The sequence below is a fragment of the Odocoileus virginianus genome, chromosome X (genome assembly GCF_023699985.2).
Source record: "Odocoileus virginianus isolate 20LAN1187 ecotype Illinois chromosome X, Ovbor_1.2, whole genome shotgun sequence".
Classification (NCBI taxonomy): domain Eukaryota; kingdom Metazoa; phylum Chordata; class Mammalia; order Artiodactyla; family Cervidae; genus Odocoileus; species Odocoileus virginianus.
Window position 1 is genome coordinate 46656751 of NC_069708.1, and position 22613 is coordinate 46679363.

Consider the following 22613-nt stretch of genomic DNA (forward strand, 5'->3'; position numbering starts at 1 on the left):
GGATGTTGAATTTTGTCAAAGGCTTTTTCTGCATCTATTGAGATAATCATATGGTTTTTATCTTTCAATTTGTTAATGTGGTGTATTACATTGATTGATTCGTGGATATTAAAGAATCCTTGCATTCCTGGGATAAAGCCCACTTAGTCATGATGTATGAACTTTTTAATATGTTGTTGGATTCTGTTTGCTAGAATTTTGTTAAGGATTTTTGCATCTATGTTCATCAGTGATATTGGCCTGTAGTTTTCTTTTTTTGTGGCCTCTTTGTCTGGTTTTGGAATTAGGGTGATGGTGGCCTCATAGAATGAGTTTGGAAGTTTACCTTCTTCTGCAATTCTCTGGAAGAGTTTGAGTAAGATAGGTATTAGCTCTTCTCTAAATTTTTGGTAGAATTCCACTGTGAAGCCATCTGGTCCTGGGCTTCTGTTTGCTGGAAGATTTCTGACTACTGTTTCCATTTACTTGCTTGTGATGGCTCCGTGAAGATCTTCTATTTCTTCCTGGTTCAGTTTTGGAAAATTATACTATTCTAAGAATTTGTTCAGGAAATTACACATAACTTTGAGAAGTAATAATTGTAGTTAACAGTTAATGAGTATTACTATGTGTCAGGTAGTGCACTAAGCATTTTCTATGCATTAATTAATCTCATTCTGAAAGGAACCTATAATGGAAGTATTATTCTTAACCCCATTTTATTTATGAGGAAATTAATGCATGTGGTTGTTGTTGTTCAGTTGCCCAGTCACGTTCAACTCTTTGTGACCCCATGGACTGCAGCACACCAGGCACTCCCTCACCATCTCCCAGAGGTTGCCCAAATTCATATTCATTGCATCAGTGATGCCATCCAGCCATCTCATCCTCTGACACCCTCTTCTCCTTCTGCCCTCAGTCTTTCCCAGCATCAGGAACTTTTCCAATGAGTCGGCTGTTTGCGTCAGATGACCAAAATACTGGAGTTGGTAAAGAATCTGCCTGCAATGTGGGAGACCTGTGTTCAACCCCAGGGTTGGGAAGATCCTGTGGAGGAGGGAATGGCAACCCACTCCAGTATTCTTGCCTGGAGAATCCCCATGGACAGAGAAGCCTGGGGGTCTATAGTCCATGGGATCGCAAAGAGTCAGACACAACTGAACAACTAAGCACACGTTGATGGTTCATTCAACTTCAGCATCAGTCCTTCCAGTGAGTATTCAGGGTTGATCTCTCTTAAGATTGATTGGTTTGATCTCCTTGCTGTCCAAAGGACTTTCAGGAGTCTTCTCTAGCACCACAGTTTGAAGGCATCAATTCTTTGGCGTTCTGCCGTCTTTAATGTCCAGCTCTCACAACTGTACATGATCACTGGGAAGATCATAGCCTTGACTATACAGACCTTTGTCGGCACAGTAACGTCTCTGCTTTTCAACACACTGTCTAGGGTTGTCATCACTTTCCTTTCAAGAAGTAATCGTCTTCTGTTTTCATGGCTTCAGTCACCATCCGCAGTGATTTTGGAGCCCAAGAAGATGAAATCTGTCACTGCTTCCACATTTTCCCCTTCTATTTGTCATGAAGTAATGGGGTCAGATGCCATGATCTTAGTTTTTTTTTTTAATATTTAGTCTTAAGCCAGCTCTTTCACTCTCCTCCTTCATCCTCATCAAGAGGCTCTTTAGTTCCTCTTTGCTTTCTGCCATTAGTGGTATCATCTGCATATCTGAGATTGTTGATGTTTCTCCTACCTATCTTGATTCAGCTTGTAACTCATCCAGTCCAGCATTTCTCATGATATGGTCAGCGTGTAAGTTAAACAAACAGGGTGACAGCAGACAGCCCTGTGGTACTCTGTTCTCCATCTTGAACCAATCAGTTGTTCCATACAGGGTTCTAACTGTTACTTCTTCACCCATATACATGTTTCTCAGGAGAGAGGTTAAGATGGTCTGGTATTCCCATCTCTCTAAGAGCTTTCCATAGTTTGTCATGATCCACATAGTCAAAGGCTTTAGCATAGCTGATGAAACAGAGATAGATGTTTTCCTGAAATTCCCTTGCTTTCTCTATAATCTACCAAATGTTGGCAATTTGATCTCTAGTTCTCTTCCTTTTCTAAACCCAGCTTGAACATCTGGAAATTCTTGGTTCATGTAATACTGAAGCCTAGCATGCAAGATTTTAAGCATGACCTTACTGGCATGGGAGATGATTGCAACTGTCCAGTGGTTAGCACATTCTTTGGTACTACTCTTCTTGGGAACTGGGATGAGGATTGACCTTTTCTGAGTCCTGTGGCCACTGTTGAGTCTTCCAGATTTGCTGACATAATGAATGCAAAACCTAGATGGCATCCTCCTTTAAGGATATGAATAGTTCTGCTGGAATTTCATCACATCCACTAGCTTTATTAACAGTAGTACTAGTTAAATTACTTGGCCAAGGTCATAAAGTCTCATAAAACGTGGGGTAAATCATAATGTGTACTTCCTCTTTTAATGATAGCTGAAATGTATTCAAGCACTTTATATAGCAGATCCTGAGTCAATCATTTGACATGAACATATCTCATTTCAGCCTCATCAACACTATGAAGTAGTTATTACATTACAGGGGAGAAAATTGGCACAGTGGAATGAAGTTACATGCTCCAAAGTATATAGCAAGTAGTGTGGGAGGGAAGGGGCTTCTTAGGAGGTGCTAGTGGTAAAGAATTTGCATGCCAATGCAGGAGACCTAAGAGACACAGGTTTGATCCCTGGGTTGGGACAATCCCCTGGAGGAGGGTATGGCAACTCAATCCAGTATTCTTGCATGGGAAATTCCATGGACAGAGGAACCTGGAAGGCTACACTCCATACGTCACAAAGAATCAGATATGAGTGAAGCGACTCAGCATGCACACATGCAGTGGAGGAGTGGAGATCTGAACCAGGGATCTTCATCTATCAGGTGAGTCCCAGGAGAAAATAGGTGGCACATGTAGATGGACCTGATAATTGCCTGATCAGACAGGTAACTCTTTGCTTGATGCTGAACACAGATATTTGTTGTATGAATCCCTCACTGCCTTGGTCTGTGTGTCTGACTAGATACTCAGCAAGGACTACATCTTCCATTACAGTGGAGCCTGCCAAGTCTTACTACCTGACTGACTGCCTCCTTGCCCTTTCCCGCCAAGCCACACTATACAGATAAACAGGTTTCCCCAGATCCTTGACCTTAAATTCCTGAGTCTCTACCAGTCCTAGTTAGTTTCCTCTTCTTACAGACTTTGTGTTACTCATAGCCATAAAGCCTCCTAGCAGTGTATTTTCAAGTTATGACAAAGACTAATTCACAAACCATCTTACTCAGATTTAAATGTATCTACTTTCTTGTAGGGGCTTCCCCGGTGGCTCAGTGTTTGAAGAATCTGTCTGCAATGCAGGAGACACAGGAGATGCAGGTTCAATCCCTGGGTCAGGAAGATGCCCTGGAAGAGGGCATGACAACCCACTCCAGTATTCTTACCTGGAGAATCCCATGGACTGAGGAGACTGGTAGACTACAGTTCATAGGGTCCAAAGGGTTGGACACAACTGAAGTGACTTTGCATGCACACACTTTCTTATAGATCCATTGATTCTATTTGCATTAGAAATTCAATGCACAGCTGAGAGCTGTTAATGTGGAATAAAGTGGTTTCATAAGCCATACTCCCTGCTGAAATATCAATGGCCTGGTTTATGGTAATGTCTTGATTCTTACAAGAGCACATTCATATAATTTTGGACTATAAATATCTCTGTCTCCTTGACCCCATTCCCACCCTTGGAGCTGCTTGTTCTCTCAAGTACTACAGTACTGTCAGGGGCATCAGACTTCTCCTAAACTATTAGAAGCAACCAATTTACCTCTTTTGCTCTTCTATCCCTGCTGTGCTTTGCTTTACTCCTGACAGCTCCTGCTGGCTTGGATCTGATCCTTTTCCTTTACCGTTTAGTCCTGTCTCTGTTCTTGCCCTTCATTCAACATTTGGTCTCTCATTCCATTCCATTTATTGCTATATGTTAAACATGCAGTTCAGCACTTTTAAAAACATCTGAATAGAAGTGTTGTTCTTGGGATGACAATCAGAAAGGTACAACTCAGGATTCTGCTACCTTCATTTAACTTCATTTCCCTCACTGGAACCTTGTTTTTTCTCTCTCCTCTGTCCTATAACCCTCCTGTTCATGATTTGTTTTCTTTTACCAGAGTGGTCCTCACATGTGAGCATGCATCAGAATCATGTGGAGGGCTTGTTAAACACTGATTGCTGGATTACACCATAGTTTCTGATCCAGTAGGTCTAGGTTGGTACTCGAAAATTTTTAGTTCTAACAAGCTTCCAGGTGATTCTGATGCTGATGCTCTGTGAACCACTGTTCTAGCTCAATGCTGTTCATACAGATCACTGCTCTGTCTCATGGCTTGTCTATTAGGCCCTTTCTTGTGAATTGCCTTGGTGAGCAAAACTGGTTGGCGTGGCTAAAAATCCTGACCTCTGAGGTCTACATGGTAAATATGGATATGCCACCATCACCCAGAGGCAAGTCTTTAGATTAGAGCCCATGATCTTGGGTTACCCTAAAGTTAGAAATTCACTGTGTTCCCTTGAGGTAAGAACTCAGTATCAAGATGTAGGATTTATGTAATAAAGCTTCTGAAACATATTTCTAAAGTGTAGTTTACTGTCCAAATTAACCTAGCTCATCTTTCTCGAAGTAACAAAATAGATTTAGAAAGCAAGGTGCGACTTACTCCTGAATAACCAAAATGAATGTGATCTCTCATATTCATACTTATTCTCTCTCTCTGTCATTATGAATTTTGACATGTTTGTGTATACATTAACAGGACATATTAAGAACTACCTATGTGTCTACTTGTGTGCTTTTTATATATTTTTTAAATATATAAGGATACCTCTTGGCAATCCTTTGCAGTTTGGTGTTTTAGTCACTAAGTCGTGTCTGACTCTTGTGACTCCATGTTCTGTAGCCTGCCAGGCTCCTCTGTCCATGGGATTCTCCAGACAAGAATACTGGAGTGGGTTGCCATTTCCTTCGCAAAGGGATCCTCCTGACCTAGGAATCGAACCCGAGTCTTCTGCATTGCAGACAGATTCTTTACCCACTGAGCTACGAGGGAAGCTAAGTAATCCTTAACTTAATGTAATTGACATGATGTATTTGGAGAAGGAAATGGCAACCCACTCCAGTATTCTTGCCTGGAGAGTCCCATGGACGGAGGAGCCTGGAGGACTGCAGTTCATGGGGTTGCACAGAGTCGGACACAACTGAAGTGACTAAGCAGCATAAACCTCTAGCAGGCTTCCCAGGTGGCTCAGTGGTAAAGAATCCGTCTGCCAATGCAGGAGATGCAAAAAACGTAGGTTCATTTCCTGGGTCTGGAAGACCCCTAGGGAAGGAAATGGCAACCCACTCCAGTATTCTTGCCTGGAAAATCGCATGGACAGAGGAACCTGGCAGCTACAGTCCATGGGGTCAGAAAGACTCAGACACAGCTGAGCATGCATAAACCTCTAGCACTTAGAGCAGGCTTCCAGCCCACAAATAAAATATAGCAGGTCATCTCTTTTCTGATACATTCTGAGTACTGCTCCCCCAGGCTCTTAGGTTCAGCTGGACTCCTTGGACCTAACCTCCACCTTTTACAGCCACTCTACCCTGTGTCTGGTCATAAGCCAACACCAGCACAGACTTTCACAGCGCAGTGAGGGGGTTGGAACTACTACACCTTGGAGGATGGGGAGGATAGTGAACTATGGTGAAAAAAGGAGAGAAAGGAGGGAAGAGAGAAAAGAGGAATCAAAGAGTGAAAGAAGCCAACAGCATGTGTATGTCAAGAGTGAGTACTTGCTGAAGAAACTAGACTTTTTCTTGTTGGCTGATGAACTGTCTCTGACAGCCATCTCAAAGGTGGAGTTCTGAGCAATATGAGCTTTATTTTAATGTGTGTATAGTCTCCCAAGTGTGTATCGTTTCCAAAAAGAAATCTCTTCCTCAGTTTCCTGATTTCTATATTTAATATAGAAAGACTTCATCCTTCTTTACTTTTCTGCTGGCTACCATCTCTTTAATGTCTGGTCTCTGTATTATTGTACTTTCCTGGACCCCGTCGTACCTGAATGGGTGTTTCTGAACATTTTCTTAACATCCCACCATCCAGTACCAAAAATGTTTCTTTTCCCAAATTCCCAATCTGCATTCTAGCATCCTGCTATCGTGACCCTCCCTGTCACTCAGTACTAAAATCAAAGGATCTACTATGAGTAATAAACTTTGTTAGGTGATAGCCTTGGATGATTTCTTTCCCCTGTCCACATTTTTAAAATGAGCTTCCAATAAACTTTTTTCTTTGGTTCTCATAACCTTCTATAGTCTCTTCCCTGGTCATCTCACCTACTCCCATATCGTCACCTGCTAGTTAAGTAAATGACACTAAATCTTTATCTCTGTCTCTGAACTTTCTCAGAAACACCAGACTTAATGTCTAATGCCATTTCCATCTGCAGGCACCTGAAATGTGGCTTCCTTCATACATAACTCAGCATTATATTGATATTTTCCAAATATGTTTCTCCTCCTAGGTTCCTAACCTGCAATATTATCACTCTCTCCGTTATTCAGTACTGAAATGTCAGAATTATCTTCTACTCTTCCTATTCCCCAATAGCCTATATAAAGTAATCAAATCCTGAGACTAATACCTGTGAAATCTGTTCCTATCTTTCTGTTCTCTTTTCTACTGTTTCAGTTCATGGACTAATTAGCATGAGAATATCATCGAAATATCTAACTAACTGCCCTTGGTCCCTTGAACCAATTCAACACATCCATGCATCTCATATCCACCAACCAATAAAGTTAAGCTATGGATGCCTCCAGGCTATTTACCACCAATTCCCCTTTGTTCTTTAAGACAGCTTCTCATTATGATCCTGACTCTACCTTACAAATTCTTGGGTCTACATGTCAAGTCTAATGGGGACCTTAGTCCTTTACATTATCTTTATTGATTTTTGCCTCCTGGTTATTCTTAGATTTCACCTTGGCTCACCCTTGCAGTTCCTCCTTCTCTGGACTATTGTGGATAACTGCACGATGTCATGTCTTATTGCTGGCACTCAGGTTGAGTTAACATTCTTATTCCCCAATAAGAGAATGGCTTTTGAAAGTGATATCCTAATGTATCTCCCTGCCTCTAGTTTCTCATCTTACAAACCATCCTACATACAAATGCCAGAGCATTTCCCTAAAACATAGGGCTAATCATGTGTTTTTTCCTGTTCATAAATCTCTCATGACTCTCCACAGCTTAAAGAATAAATTCAGAGTTCAGGATGGCATTTCAAGTTTTCCCAACTTGGCCTCATTGTGCTTTCTCAGCTTTATCTCCCACTATACAATTACAAGGGCTTCCCTGGTGGCTCAGACGGTGAAGAATCTACCTTCAGTGCAGGAGACCTGGGTTCAATCCCTGGGTTGGGAAGGCCCCCTGGAGAAGGGAATGGCAACCTACTCCAGTATTCTTGCCTGGAAAATTCCATGGACAGAGGAACCTGGCAGGCTACAGTCCATAAGGTCACAAAGAATTGGATACGACTGAGAGACTAAGCACACACCATACAATTACAAAACCTACCCTCCAGTCCCATTAGATGACTAGTCAGTTTCCAAATTCAGCCCACATTTTTCTATCTCTATGCTGTAGGTCATGCTCTTCCCTCTCTACCAAATATCCTTTTAATTTTCAAGTTTTGGGATACTACTTAAAAGGTCCAGCTTTTCCATGAAATCTTCCCCATTCTCTTCCTCCTATATGCTTCTGTAACATTCTTTTGCAGTTAAATCCATACTTGCCAGTTGCCTTGACTACATTTTAAGCCCATTGAGATGATGAATAGTGTAGCATTCATCCTTAGCATCATGCCCTAGACATAGTTACTACTCAATATGTGTTAATATCTCAATTTAAATTATATGTATAGGCTCTAATATGCTAGCTAAAATAAAATCTAATTATCTTATAGTTTTAATAATCAAAAATAGTATAAAAGGGGAAAAAAGGAATCTCCTAATGACAGTTTTATATTATCATTGGCCTGTGCCTGTGATGGAAGATTTCTTCTGTAGATTTGGGATCAAGCTTGACCCTGTGTATCTTTGAATTTGGCCACTCTCCAAGCCAAGACTTTGGGCATTTTGATGGTATAAAGCAACAACACGGTGAGGAATTTAAGAATGGAAATTTTTATGCAAATCAGCATTGGTTCATAGAGTTTAGAGGCAGGTCTGCCCTTGTGTAATGTCAAGGTGTAAGGTGAAGCTGCTAGTATTGAAGAGATGGCAGCTCAAATTAGCCTTTCTGTTTTGAAGGTAGCAGAGAGTCAAGGATACAGGGCTACTTGAGAAAATAAATATGATAAAAGTAGCTGTAAGACAGAGATATTTGAATCTAGTTCCCAAGAAATCATCCAGTGACCAAAAGTCCTTCCCAAAAATTTTCCTGGAAAATCATGTGTAAGTCTCAAAGAAGGCCTTCTAAATGACTGCTATACATTTTAGTTTCTAATATGTTATAATGGAAGACTTGAAAGTAAAGACCTATATGTTCTCTGCTACTGTATTAGGTAAAATATAATTTAATGTAATTGGTTTCTGGGTTTCTTTGTTTAATTCATTAATATAAACTTCTAAGAATTGTTCTGGTACATAATGTATAGGTGATTAAATATAGCGTTTATGATCCTTTCCATAAAATAGCAGGTCCTGGCTCAGAAAGAAATTATTCTATTATATCACTGTATAGGAAAATCAATCCTCCACATCTCCTGCTTTTGCCAGGAAAGGGGGGCAAGGTTGGTGTTTGTGTGAGGATATCAACTCTTTTCAATTTCAAGTAGGTATATGTCACTGTATGTATAACAGGGGAGGTGGCTTAAATAACTGATCTGCATTTGTGTCCAAGAAAAAACAATGTAATAATGAACAAATAAAAACTGATGTGGGATGCTTGAATCCTGAAAATATTATTCTCAGAGAAAGAAGCCAGTTGCAAAACACCATGTATTGTATACAAAACCTGTGTTGTATGATACAATCATATAATACAAATCTGTGTTGTATGATACTATTTATGCAAAATGTCCAGAATAGGCAAATCTACAGAGAGACAAAGTGAATTAGTGGTGGCCTCAGGTCGGGGGCTAGGGGAGGGGGTGCATGGAGTGGCTTGGAACTGGGGAGGAGAGATGGCTAAAGAAGGGATCGTTTTTGGTGTGATGAAAAGATTCTAAAATTGATTGTGGTGATGATTGTACAACTTGGGGGAATATACTAAAAACCACTGAATTATACATTTAAAAAGGTGAATCATATGATATGCAACTATATGTCAATAAAGCTGTTAAAATTTATGAGACAATCTATAAAACAAAATAAACCTACTTCTAAGACTTGCCTAACTACTGATGCCCAGATATGAGAACATGTTTTTATTATTTACAGATGTCAAACAGGTATTCCTTAATTTTCAAGTAATATTATACTTTGAAAAAGTCAGAAAATAAACATAAACCACAACATAAAAGAGATAATCAATTTTAATTGCATAATTGTAGTCTCACACTTGAACTTACTCATCTTCAAGAAACTGTTTACACTGATTTTAAAAAAAAAGCACCCTCAACTTCAAAAATGAATAGTATCCCTATGACCACCGGTGAGTGCTTCACTGATTCACATACTTTAGCAAGCAAACCTTGTTTTTCCTCTCAGTTTATTACTACATCTATGTCTTAGTAACTTATAGATTGGACAGTCACCATTCATGACCTGTCAAGCCACTTTTGAAGATCACTCTGGGTCTTTGGTTAATCTGGAGCAGGAAATCTGTTCTTTGTTAGACACATATTTTCCAGATTAAATTCAAAGGGTTGCTTTTCAGCATACTGTATAAAACCATAGATGACACGAATCTAGGCATTCTCAAAGTCTCTACCAGTCTCAACATTTTCCCCAAAAGGAGACATTGGCACTATTGTCTCTTGGACTCACTTTTTGTGGGGCTGTGGCTGCACCAAACCCTGTAAATCCTCACAACAGAACACATGAACTTTTACCTCCAGGTAAGTGACCATTATTGGTCATTACTGCTCCCAGGCCTTTTCTTATTGTCCACTTTTCTTCTGCTGGGACCAATCCTGTTCCCAGTCAGAGACAATTCAAGAAGTCATTATTTCAGTAGTTTGAGTCATTTAGCACCCTGTGGACCTATTATTTGTGGTCCTACTCTGAGCTCACAGATCACTTGAAGTAACTGGGTGTCTTGTGTGCCATTTTTATTCACCTGTCTCTGCCTCTTTTCCTGGACTTCATCTGATGTGCTAGTTCCTTTAGGCTTGGTGCACCACCTTGTTTAGCACTGTTTTGCCAGACTTCTTAAGGAATTGCTCATTTGTTTCTTAATCCCAATTCCCGTGATTGGATTCCTGCTACGTACTGATTGCTTTAGCCTCTGCCTACAGAGTGGATTCTATTCTCTGCCTGCCAGCCAGGACATCCATTTTTGGACTTCCAGAGTTTAGCTGTCTGCCTGATTCTTGCCTACTGTTACACAATATTTCTGTTTTTCTAGCCTTTCCAGACTCTTTCTGTTGGTGACTATAGGAACCTTGTTAGTTTTCTTGTCCTGCCCTAATGAGTCTCTTTAGTGTCTGGGTATCAGGCTCCTTGGTCTGGCTCTGTGTGCCAACAAGTACCTGTTGAGATATTATCTCCCTGTTTACTACTAGGTTTTTATTGCCTTGAGCCAGTGCTTTAGTAATTCTTGTTTCCTTTTTCTTTTCCTTTGCATCCTGTCTGTAATCTGCGGAGAGGAACAGTGTGTTCCTTTAAACATTTCTTGGATTCGTTCCTTTTTCTTCATTTCCTCTGGGGCCACTTTAGTTCTGATCCTCACGACTTTATCCAGCCAGGACTTTATCTAGTTTCAGCTAGAGTTCAGCACTGGTGCCTCAGAGGGTCGCCTCAGAGGATGAGAGAGAAGTCAAGTGGTCATGAGGACTGTAATCTCCACTCCTACAGTAACTTCAAACAGTTCAGCTAGATTCGTATCTGTTGTACACACTGAGCTTCTATAAAGTTTTTGTTTGTGGACAAAAAATTTGGACTGAGAGGAAAATAAGTTTGAAAATCAGTGTCCAGTTATTCTGCGTACCACTGCCAGATCAGCTCCTTAAAATATTCTTTTATAACATTTCCGCTAAACAGTCTTATCAGTCATTACTATTATGTCTGATATTCAAATCTGGTTACATGCTGGGCAAACGCTATGGGGAGAACCATATTTCCTACTATTATTCAAAATCTATATTCTCATCATTCTACTCAAGCCCCTTTGGCCCCTTTACATTATTGGCCAGTATTGTTTCCAGGCCATTCTATATGTTGTCTTTTCCTTACTTCCTTTCTTTGCTTTGCCTATTCAAGTCTCATTTCTTTTTCAGGCCTCGGCAGCTCAAGTTCTCCTTGAAAACTTCTTCATCTGTTATAGTTCTGACTCATCTCACCCCTTCACCATGTTATCCTGAATTTCCAGTTAGTACCTCATTGGCTCAGACCGTAAAGAATCTGTGTCCAATGCAGGAGACCTGGGATCGATCCCTGGTTTGGGAAGATCCTCTGGAGAAGGGAATGGCTACCCGCTCCAGTGTTCTTGCCTGGGAAATCCCATGGACAGAGGAGCCTGGTGGGCTACAGTCCATGGGTTCACTAAGAATTGAACACAACTGAGTGACTTTCAATTTTTCTTTTTTTTTCTCACCTCAGAATTATGCAGCCACTTTTCTCTTACAGTTCTACACATTTCGCTTATTTGTTTTCTCGAGCAGATTTTATACCTATCGATGGCAAAGAACATATATTTTACAGTCTGTTCTATTACAAGGGTTTGTGTATCACAAATAGCACATTAGTGATTGGTCAATAGGAGAATGGTGTCACTAAAATTAGGTGGAAGGAGAGCTGGTTCACATGCGAAGTGTTTTAGCACTTTAAGTTTCAACATGATCAGGAGCCAGCTTTCTCATAATTAAAGAGAAGCCTTCATGATATATGAAGGCTTTCAGAAATAAAAGAATAATTCTGCCCCAAACTCTGTCCCTTTTGTGTGACTGGTTTAGTGGTTTCAACAACCTCTAAGTTGCCCACTACATTAACTAGTTGGTGAAGCTGTGAAGACCTTTCATCATGTGTTTCTACAAAGTTGTTGTTTCGTTGCTTAGTTGTGTCTGACTCTTTGTGACCTCATGGACTGTAGCCCACGAGTCTCCTCTGTCCCTGGAATTCTCCAGGCAAGAATACTGGAGTGGGTTGCCATTCCCTTCTCCAGGGGATCTTCCTGACCCAGGGATCAAACCCAGGTCTCCGGCACTGCAGGTGGATTCTTTACCATCTGAGCCACCAGGGAAGCCCTGTACAAAGCTGTACATGCATGATCAGTCACTTCAGTTCTGTCTGACTCCTTGAGACCCTATGGACTGTAGTCCAACAGGCTCCTCTATCCATGGGATTCTCCAGGCAAGAATACTGGAGTGGGCTGCCGTGCCCTCCTCCAGGGGATCTTCTACAAAGTTGGGTACTCTTCAATTAGATTTTTAATTCTGAAGAAAATGGCATCTATTAAAAGTAAATGCCCTTGAGGATTCACATCAGGGAAAGAGGAAGCACAAAGGATACAAAGCATTGATGACTGTGACACTGGGTGTAGATGCCAGTGGAGATTCAACCTCCTGAGTGTTTTTATTAGGATGGCTAGTGTTTTCATTAGTGCTCTGGATACAAAGTTGCATTGAGTCTAAGTGATCTTCCTTAACCACGTTTTCCCCAGAAATTCTGTTATGTTTAGTGTGCAATTTTGCAGAAAAGGTGATTTCTCAGGAAGACACATGTGCTTTGAGAGCAAAACATCTGGTCCTTTTTTTATTCATGTGACCTCTAGTTGGTGTTACCCATGTAGTATGTGCTTAATAAGTACTTATTTATTCTCAGGCCACCTTTAATTCATAAATATTTTTTCCATGACCTTGGAGGTAGTGATTTTTTTATTGTTGTTCAGTCACTAAGTCATGTCTGACTCTTTGCAACTCCATGGACTGCAGCATGCCCAGCTTCCCTGTCCTTCATTATGTCCCAGAGTGTGCTCAAACTCATGTCCCTTGAGTTGGTGACGCTACCTAACCATCTCATCCTTTGCGCCCTCTTCTTTTGCCTTCAATTTCTTACTTTTATCTAATCTATGTCAGCTTTAATTTCTCTATTAACGGTCCAGATTGTTTAGATGAGAACACGTAGCAGGAGGGAGACACAGAAAGCCAGAGTGATACTAATAAGGATCATCAGAAACCTCTGGGGGTAATGGATGACTCTAAGATCAGTTTGAAGAAAGACAGAACGTAGCAGCCTTTTATCTTTCATTTCTCCTAGGGCTGGCTTTTAATGTTAACTGGGTGCTAAATTCATAAGTGATTAGAAGGAGACACTACAAGGTCATGGGGTCTAACACACACTTTTGGAGTCCCAACGGATGGTAGTAGCCTCCTTCTTTCTGCAGCATCAGAGAAAAGATGTATTTTCACCCACTGGCCTATTTGTGCATCCCAGGAAGATAAAAATAAAGAAACATAGATACAGTGGGAGCAGTCCTAGGACTGAACTTGGTAAAGTGCCTGGTTCATAATCAGTGGACAAAGTATCCTTGCAGGGAACCAGTGGATCCTTCTGTGTGTTAGCTTTCTAGAGAGACCCTGATGTTTGAGAGAAGGGGGTTTCTTTATTTGTAATGACTGTTTACATGAACTGGAGCAAAATATTGAAAAGAAACATCCAGAATGAAGACAGGGCTGAGATAATCACAATAAGGTCAAATGTTAAGTCATCTTAGGGACAGATTTTTCTCATTTTTTGTGGTGCAGATTATGTACCTTTTACATGCATGTCTCCTTTGGTTTCAAATGTAGCTTCACCTGGCCTGAGAATGGTGCAACCCAGCCTGACACTCAAAATAATGTCGATCCATTTTCAAGTATTTGCACACAAAAAACAGGAGTCACTTGTATTATAATGCCTTCACCGCTTTTACCCTGGAAGAGGAAACGGCAACCCACTCCAGTCTTCTTGCCTGGAAAATCCCATGGACAGAGGAGCCTGGCGAGCTACAGTCCATGGGGTCACAAAGAGCTGGGCATGACTGAGCAACCAAGCATCACTGCTTTTAAAACCAGACCAATGAGATCTATAAGTGGGGACCTTCATGATCTGGAAGCTGCTTATCTCTTCTGCTTCTTCTCTTACCAAGAGCAACCTCCATCCGTTGTCTTCAATTTCTTAACCACAGAGTCTCTGCACATGCTATGGTCATTTCCTTTGCCTGAGATGCTCTTCACTTTCCTTTTTTACCTTGTACTTGCTCAATACTTTTTTTTTTGTTTAATATCGTTCCCAATAGCCAGAAAGTTCCATAAGAGCAAACCACATCCATATTGTTCACCATCTTGTTCACCACCACAATGCCTAATAGGGTATCCAAAGTTTAGCAGGCTGTCACCAAATACTTAGTGACTTTAATTCGACCCTTAAGACTCAGTTCAAACATCATCCTCTTTGGGAAGGTGTCCGAGAGCCTCTGGTACTTTTGTGTGCTCCACGGTCTCCCTGTTCCTATCTGTTGAAGTGCAGTCATTAACGATCAGTCTCTCCCAGGAGACTAGGCAGTTCTAAAGGGCAGAAGCAGAAACTGCGAGCTTCATATTCCTAACACACAGCACTCTGGATATCACCTGGTATACTTGAAGGCAGCAGTCCCCAGCCTTTTAGGCACCAGAGACTGGTTTTGTGCAAGACAATTTATCCACAGACTGGGTTGGAGGCAGTGTATGTTTCAGGATGATTCAAGCACATGACATTTATTATGCACTTCATTTCTATTATTATTACCTCAGCTCCACCTCAGCTCATCAGGCATTAGATCCCAGAGGTTGGGTATCCCTGCTCTAAGAAGCTCAATGAAGATCTACTGAGCAGATTACGAAGCAACATTTGAGCCCGGAGGACCCTCAGCAGTGGCTCATATCCACGTCTCTCAAACAGGAATTACCTGAAAGCAGTGGATAACCAGGTCACATCTTACTGCAGCATCCATTTCTACGCCATTTTTCAGGAGGGGGACATTTACATAATTTAAATCATGTATGAGTGAGTATGTATGTGTGTGTGTGCACATGTGGGTGCAGTGAGTCAAATTCAGAATACACATCAAATTTTAAGTCAAACAGGAACTACAAATTTACCTTAGGGCTCCTTGCCCACCCTGTGTGGGAGCATGTATCCCCTCTTCTCTGCTGTCCTTGGGTAGTTTACCACCTGCATAATTAAAAAGCAAGTTAAGGACAATGGCAAAGCCAGCATTAAGACTGCTTTCAGATGTCTAACATTGCTTTTATTGCACTTTCCAAGTTAATTGCCTCATCCCATCTACAGCATGGTCAAATTTATCCTAATACACTCTCAATAAATGTGTTCATAAACAAATTAGCAGAGTTTAGGTTGAAGGGACGTAGGGCAAAAAGATCAGAGTCTGAAGATATATGAATAACAGGCACATGGGCATGTTTATAGGCACATGAGATCTAAATTTACATTTCTAGCTTCTCTAGGTTGTATGAAGGTGGTTCATTCAAGTTCTGCCAGGTCCCGCGATTGTTCTCAGTGTGAACATTATTTTTAAAGAGGCGTGGGCCTCTTCCTGACAACTCTAGGGTGAAAGATTAAGAATACCCGCGGTGCCCTGTGGCTGCTGCTGCTCAGTTACCTAGCATTTGTCTAGAGATTTACATTTTTAACAAAGCTTTGACACACATGCTCCCCACAACTCTAAACCTAAAGTAGTTTGGAACACTGAAAATAGCACTCAATCCAACTGTTAGCTCTCCATAGGTGCTTTGCCTAAAGAGCCTTACACCCCCTCTGGATTAAGCTGTGGGCGTCTGCTGCTTCTCCCACCCCACAGCCCGGGAATAAAGGAACGACTGTGTTTCTTTGGTGTCAACGCAATCATGGCAACAGAAAACACCCACTCCTTCCACTGTGACCCGTACAGTCTGTCTAGGCAATTAATCAGTGCTCCCCATGGCGGTGCTCCTGCGGGGTGCCAGCTGTCTTGCCACTCAACCCCTCCCACGGAGTGGAGCGCAACCACACCCCCAGCCGGGGAAGGTGCTCTGGCCTACAAGAGTGGAAGCGGAGACTCGGGGAAAACTCACACGTGAATCCTCCCAGGCCTCAGTGTCCCCGTCTCTAAAATGGGCTACGCCTCCTCTCTCTCGGCTAGTTCCCTCCCATTTCACGCTAGGCCCCTAGGAAGAAATCAGTGCTTAACCTCAGCTTCGAGCACTCTGGTTTGGCAGCCGTCGCCGTGCCGGGCATGCTCAGTAGCCGGGCCGCCCGGCGGCGGGAGTAGGAAGCAGCTTTCTGCGCCCGGGCGGCGGACTGCGGGCACTTTGATGAATCACGTGTGCGGAGGCCCTCTTAAAGAGATAGGCACCTACTTTCCCTCCACCCTAAACACCGCCCTGAGGGCGGCGGCGACTGTGGTAATTGCAGCCGCTCGGGGGCAGGGCTTGCCCCAGCGCAGAGTAGTGGCAACGGCTTGCCGAGTCTGGGGTGCCTGGGAGCCGGGAGCCCTGGGGACGTGAAATTGGCAGACCCACTCCCCCTCCAGGAAGAGGCGCTGCCGAATCCACGCGGGGCAGCGAGACCGCCCCGAGGGGCTTCCTCAGTGAAGGATAAGTGGGGTTCCAGGGCACAGGTGACAGGGCCGAAGAAAGATGGAGCAGTCCGGGGCGGCGGCGGCGTCGGGCGCGGGAGGCAGCGGCGAGGAACCCGGTGGGGGCCGAAGCAACAAGCGGAGCGCGGGGAACCGGGCCGCCAACGAAGAGGAAACGAAAAACAAACCTAAATTGGTGAGTGCTCCCGCAGCCCCCGCCGGGCCTTGGGGACAGCGAGAGCCCCGGGATCCTCCTGCCGTTGAACACGGGGGGACCCGGGGCCCCCTCCCAAGGGAGTGCAACTCGGGGAGCCGCTAAAGCAGCGGCCACGCCGAGGCGCGGAGACGGCGTGGGGGCGGAAGAGCACCCCCTTCTCCAGTTAACCCCTTTCTCCCTCTTGGCAGCCGGGAGGCGGTGCGGGAAGGAGAAAGGCCCCACCCCAACTTGGGGAGACCCCGCGTACAGGATAGGGGCTGTCGTTGGTCTAACTTGGGGCGATCCTTCTTTGCGCGATTTCATTCCCCCTCCCATGCATATCAATTGCTGGGGTTTTGACTCTTTAACACTTAGGGGAGTGTTAAAGGGGAACCTCTCTTTTTTTCAGCCCCAGTACTAGGGAGCCCACCCACAGACTTACAAAAAACAAACAAACAAAAAACAACCAAACAACCATTCAACCAACCAAACAAAAATCCCACCACAACCGCAACAAAAAGCACACAACGGAGGCCCCCAGTCTTTTCTACTTGACCAGATATCTAAGGAAGAGGCGCCTACGTGTTCTCCCCCCCCCCCCCCCCTTGCCTCTCCATGTGCTCGTCCAAGAAACATTTCTTTAAGAGTCGGGGGGAGCGTGGGAGTTGGAGGCTGGAGGAGGTACCACCAACTGTTGTGTGTGCGATCGTCAGTCGTCCAGGACTTCCACTTAGTTGATTGAGGACGCTCAAAAGCAGTAGACCGACTGCACAAATCTCCCCGTCTTGAGACTGAACTAGCGAGAGCAGGCAGTCCATTTCCTGCCACTGACTTCATGTGCAGAGGAATGAAATCTATGGGGCCTGGTATTAGATTGGGACATACTGGGGTTTCTTCAACTCATCAGTTAAAAAGCTTCCTCCTTTTTCGCCTTCAGTTTATAGAAAAACGGTATAATAGTGAAACTTCAAAACTTGTCAAATTCATACAGTGTATTGGCTAAAGACTGCTTTTGTCAGCCCTGGCAAATATTAGGCAGACGTTTATCAATAAACTTTGTAATTCGGATGGCAGAGGGGACATGGTTTTCCAGCTTAAATTCAGCAAATACTCCTCCTGTCCGAAAGTTCTCCATTTGTCAGGAGCACAAAAGCCACATGTTGTATATTTGCTTTTCAGTTTTAACCAGCAACTGGGTTATAAGGAAGGAGGCAGTGACCTTATAACTAAAGACTTTTCTTAGGCCATCTGGCCATTTAGTACGTATTGATACCTGTTGTGCTTCTCTCTTGCCCCCTGTTTGCCTTTCAATTATGGACTGTCCAGATTGGAAAATGGTGATCGAAGTGTTATCTTTACAGGAAATTTGCAACCTTCTATTATGTGGAAAGGGACCTAGCAGGGTATAATAAAACAACTAGTGTAAGGTCTCATCAGTTCCACCTTAACTTGAGGCAGACTGACCGTAACTTGATGTGTCCTGTTACCACTCTACCCTCTAGTATTTACAAATGGAGAAACTGAGTCACAAGCTCTTTGTGAATTATCTGCCCTGCCAGAGGTTTAATGGGTGCTTCTATTACAAAAGTTAGAAAAGTTTTGTTTCTATCACCAAGTTTAGTGTATAAAAATCCTGGTGTAATTTTTGAAATTTATCATTTTGCAGTAAAAGAGTGATCATGTCTCTTCTTTCTTTTTTTGGACCCAATACAGAACTGGCTTAAACAGTGATTAAAAGTTTAAGCAAAAATAAAAGTGAACTGATAGTTTCCACAAAGTTTGGTATATCCAGCAAGAGCCTTCCACTTTTGGGATGTATGAGTTCAGAAAAAGCACTTATCTCTGTCTGTTAGTAATAACACCTTGATTCTATTCTTCCCTTCCCTTTGGTCATTTGTTCTGTTTCATCTTTTATGCTTTGACAAGGTAACTAGATAGTTATGAGATGGTATCACTTTCAGTTCCTAGCTAACACTATTCGGTGTTGAACATAGCTTAATACATTAGAACAAGTATTTGAACCCAAGAGTTCGCCAATATCAATGGGAACTTTCTTTTGTACTCAAAATAGCTTTGGAGCCTTACATGATTTTACAAGCAGATATGTAAGACTTCATAAACACATATTTAGGACGACATTTCAGTTCATTTTAATGCAGGAAAGTTGACCAAATAATAAGACTTGGTAAACTTGTAAAATGAATGCCTTTCTCCTTATTTTGAGTTGTCTTATTGAAGTGCTCAACATGTTCTAAGGCCTTCTAGAGAGGAGTTCATCTGGGATTCTTAAAATATTGTTGGTAAAGCATTACCTAGACTAAATTTTGTTATTTTGAGTATTATGTTGTTAATCACTGTAGTAGTCCTTAATTGTGTTCATGTGTGTGTGTGTAAGGTGTTGTGGGAGGTTGTAAGAGAGCGCCAGATAGTAATAGAAATTATTTGTGTAGGTGATTATGGGGGATACGGGTTCTTAAACTGAAATCATATGAAAAAATTTGAGTGTATGTAGATACATTTATTTTTCTGGGCCCCTTAGTTTTCATCAGTTCCTTAAAGGCATGTGTTTCCTATAGAAGAATGAAAACTGTTGGGTTACCAGAGAGTAAAGGAAATTACGAGTTGATTCCACTTGAAGAAACTGGGAAGAGGAGGAGGTCATTGACGAGGGAGAAGGGAAATAACAGTGACTACATGAGTGGTTGGTATTGAAGATAGTTCATCTGGCAGTAAACAGTTAATTACAAACATCTATATAGTATTAGCTATAATGAAAGTTTCTACCACGTAGAAAATTTAACTCCATAGCTATGGTATAGTGGATTCATACAGTATAAGGGTTGTGATTCAGTTGTTTTCATTTAGTTTCTCATTGTTCTGGGAAACTGGAGAAGGAAGGCATGTTTTCTATAGAGACTTTTATTTATATCCTTTAACCTTTGGATGGGTATTAGTGAGAAGTTTTCAGAGCGACATTTGAGGACTTTTAATGACTTCTGCATGAGATTAATTAAATTAGTTTAATAAACCTTACTTCCATTTTCTTCATATATACAGCCTCATAATGACCCTTTTTTGGGGTTCTTTTTAATGAAGGCAACCTTGTTTTGGACTCATCACAATTTGAATAATGCCTTAGTAGTAGAGCTTTGTATTTTATATAAACTGTCTGGTTAGGCCCAGATTGTAGCATGTCATCAAACAACATGAATCTTAATTAATTAGTAATTTGATGTCAACCATGGAATGTATTTTGTCAACTCAAGTAGTTCAGAACACTCTGGAAGTGTCATGAAGGAGACATCCTGAATTGCACATATTTCAGGCAGTGATTTAACCATTAAGAGAGGCTAGTGTTAGAGGCAGGCTTTCCTGATGGCTCAGTGGGTAAAGAATCTGCCTGCCAATGCTGGAGATGCAGGAGCCCTGGGTTCGATCCATAGGTCAGGAAGATCCCCTGGAGAAGGAAATGTCAACCCATTCCAGTATTCTTGCCTGGAAAATCCCATGAACAGAGGAACTGGAGGGCTATAATCCAAAGAGCCAGATGGGACTAGGCACACAGTGTTAGAGGTAGAACCAGCCCCCCTCACATACATAACATGGGGTAGAGTGGCGTAACATTCTTTGACATTTTTGCATTTTGACTTTGTGTTTCTGTATAATTCCTAAAGCCTTTGGTTGTTTAGATAGTATAGTCGCATTAGTAACTTGAAGTAACAGAAGTTAATATTCTGGTTCTTATATAACTTTCTGAGTTTTTGGTTATTTGTTTTTAATTGGTTTCATCATGTTTTGATTTTAATTGATAAAGGTGAGCATAGTGCGTTCCTGTATGCCACAAAGACTTACTGAGCACTTACTACATGCTAGGCATTATTCTGAAGGTTGGTGATACAAAGATGCCATTGTCTAGTGAGGGAGACAAGGAAGTTAATTAACAATTACAGAGCTGTGTGATAAGGAACAATGGGAATACGTAGAGGAGGTTGATTAATAGAAACATGGAGAGGTGTCTGACTCAAATTGGATGCTTGAGTGTGGGAAGAAAAGGATTACCATAGTAGGTGGTATTTGCACCAAGGCTTGAAGAATAAGGCATTAATTGGTGAAGGGGAGAGAAAGGCATTTAAGGGTGAAAGAACAATGTATACAAAGGTAGAGAGATGTGGTAGCATGCCCAGTAAAGGAGCTGTGGGTTGATGTTAGTGGCTGAAACAAAAGTTACATATGATGGACCTGTTAGAAAAGAGATTGAGTCCAGGTCTTGATGGATGTTTGTATGCCATGGTGCAGTTTCCACTTCTTTCTGAAAGCCATAGTAAGTCACTGAAGGGATTTGAGGAGACTGAGCTGATCAGAATTGTGTGTCAGAAAGAAACTTAATATAGTGGAGACTTTCTTGGACAGGGGTGCCAGAATGGAGGCAGGAAGACCAGTTAGGAAGAGCAGAATGAATGGTATAAGATTTCATTGTTTAGGGTTGGAGACCTGAATTCTACCTGCAGTGCCTCCACTCATCCATTTACTCAGCATGTTTCTCTGCATCTCTGTTTCCTCCTGCTGCTCCATCACCTCTCCTTCCTCCTACACACCCTGAACATCTTCACCAGATCAGAAATGTCTGCCATGTTTTTCCTTTATAAATCTAACCTGTCCAGGTGGTGTCTCATAATGCTTTCATTTTTCCATTAAACCATCAGCTTTCTGAAAGCCCTTCCTTATTCTGAACTCCTGACTGTCATGAGTCTGAATGTTATATGCTGATCTTGTATGTCCAATAGATTTTAAAATGCTTCTGGGCAAGGGTCCTGCTTTATGCCTATTCTTAAATCTTGCAGACCAGTGCTGGGGTGCAGAAGTACTCAACACATTATTATTAGCTGGGAATTCTTTCCCTATAGGCCAGACATTTTGAGAGTATGAATTGTTGAAAAGAGACTTTTTGAAAAAGAAACGTGCTGCTTTTTTTCTCTTAGAATATATACTCCATCAAATGAACCTATTTGTACATGTTTGTGTCCTTTCTGTAATTTTGAAAGTTGAGAAACTTCTAGCTTGATCTCTTATTTGTTTGATTGGGTTCTTGTGATGTCACAGCCTGAACTTCCATGTGGGGAACCAGTATCTAACAACAAAAAAATGATACAAATGAACTTACTTACAAAACAGAAATAGTCACAGATATAGAAAACAAACTTATGGTTATCCAGGGGGTAAGGGAGTGGAGGGATATATTGGGAGATTGGAATTGACATGTGTATTATCAATTACACTGTAGTGATCTATATGGGAAAATAATCTGAAAAAAGATTGGATATATGTATATGTATAACTGATTCACTTTGCTGTACAAACTAGCACATTGTAAACCAACTATACTCCCATAAATATTTAAAAAAACTATTCATGACCCAAGTAACATTTTACTGATAATAGTACGAGATATTGGATTATTAGCAAAAGAATACTGAATAGAGGACCAAAGGACCTGGGTTCCAGTATTTATTCTTTTAGTTGCTTGTAATCTCTGATGAGCCATTTAATACCAGTGGGTTTGAGC

At 41.8% G+C, this 22613-nt stretch overlaps 1 protein-coding gene and 1 long non-coding RNA gene across 6 annotated transcripts in view; one reads left to right on the plus strand and one right to left on the minus strand.

Annotated features, from left to right (window-relative positions):
• LOC139033120 (uncharacterized) overlaps positions 1-16574 on the minus strand; it is a 42272-nt gene extending 25698 nt beyond the window's left edge. The window contains exons 1-2 of one of the 3 annotated variants that reach the window (XR_011485726.1): positions 16468-16574; positions 15380-15452 (exon numbers count right to left, since the gene is read on the minus strand). This is a non-coding gene — a long non-coding RNA (uncharacterized lncRNA). The other 2 variants (XR_011485727.1, XR_011485728.1) reach the window with 2 other exon arrangements.
• Positions 16575-16726: 152 nt separating this feature from the next.
• Positions 16727-22613, plus strand: part of DIAPH2 (diaphanous related formin 2) — a 953573-nt gene continuing 947686 nt past the window's right edge. The window contains exon 1 of one of the 3 annotated variants that reach the window (XM_070461796.1): positions 16727-17050. In XM_070461796.1, coding sequence (XP_070317897.1) covers positions 16916-17050 — 135 coding nt within the window. In that variant the 5' untranslated portion in view covers positions 16727-16915. The remainder of the gene's footprint in view (positions 17051-22613) is intronic. The other 2 variants (XM_070461795.1, XM_070461794.1) reach the window with 2 other exon arrangements.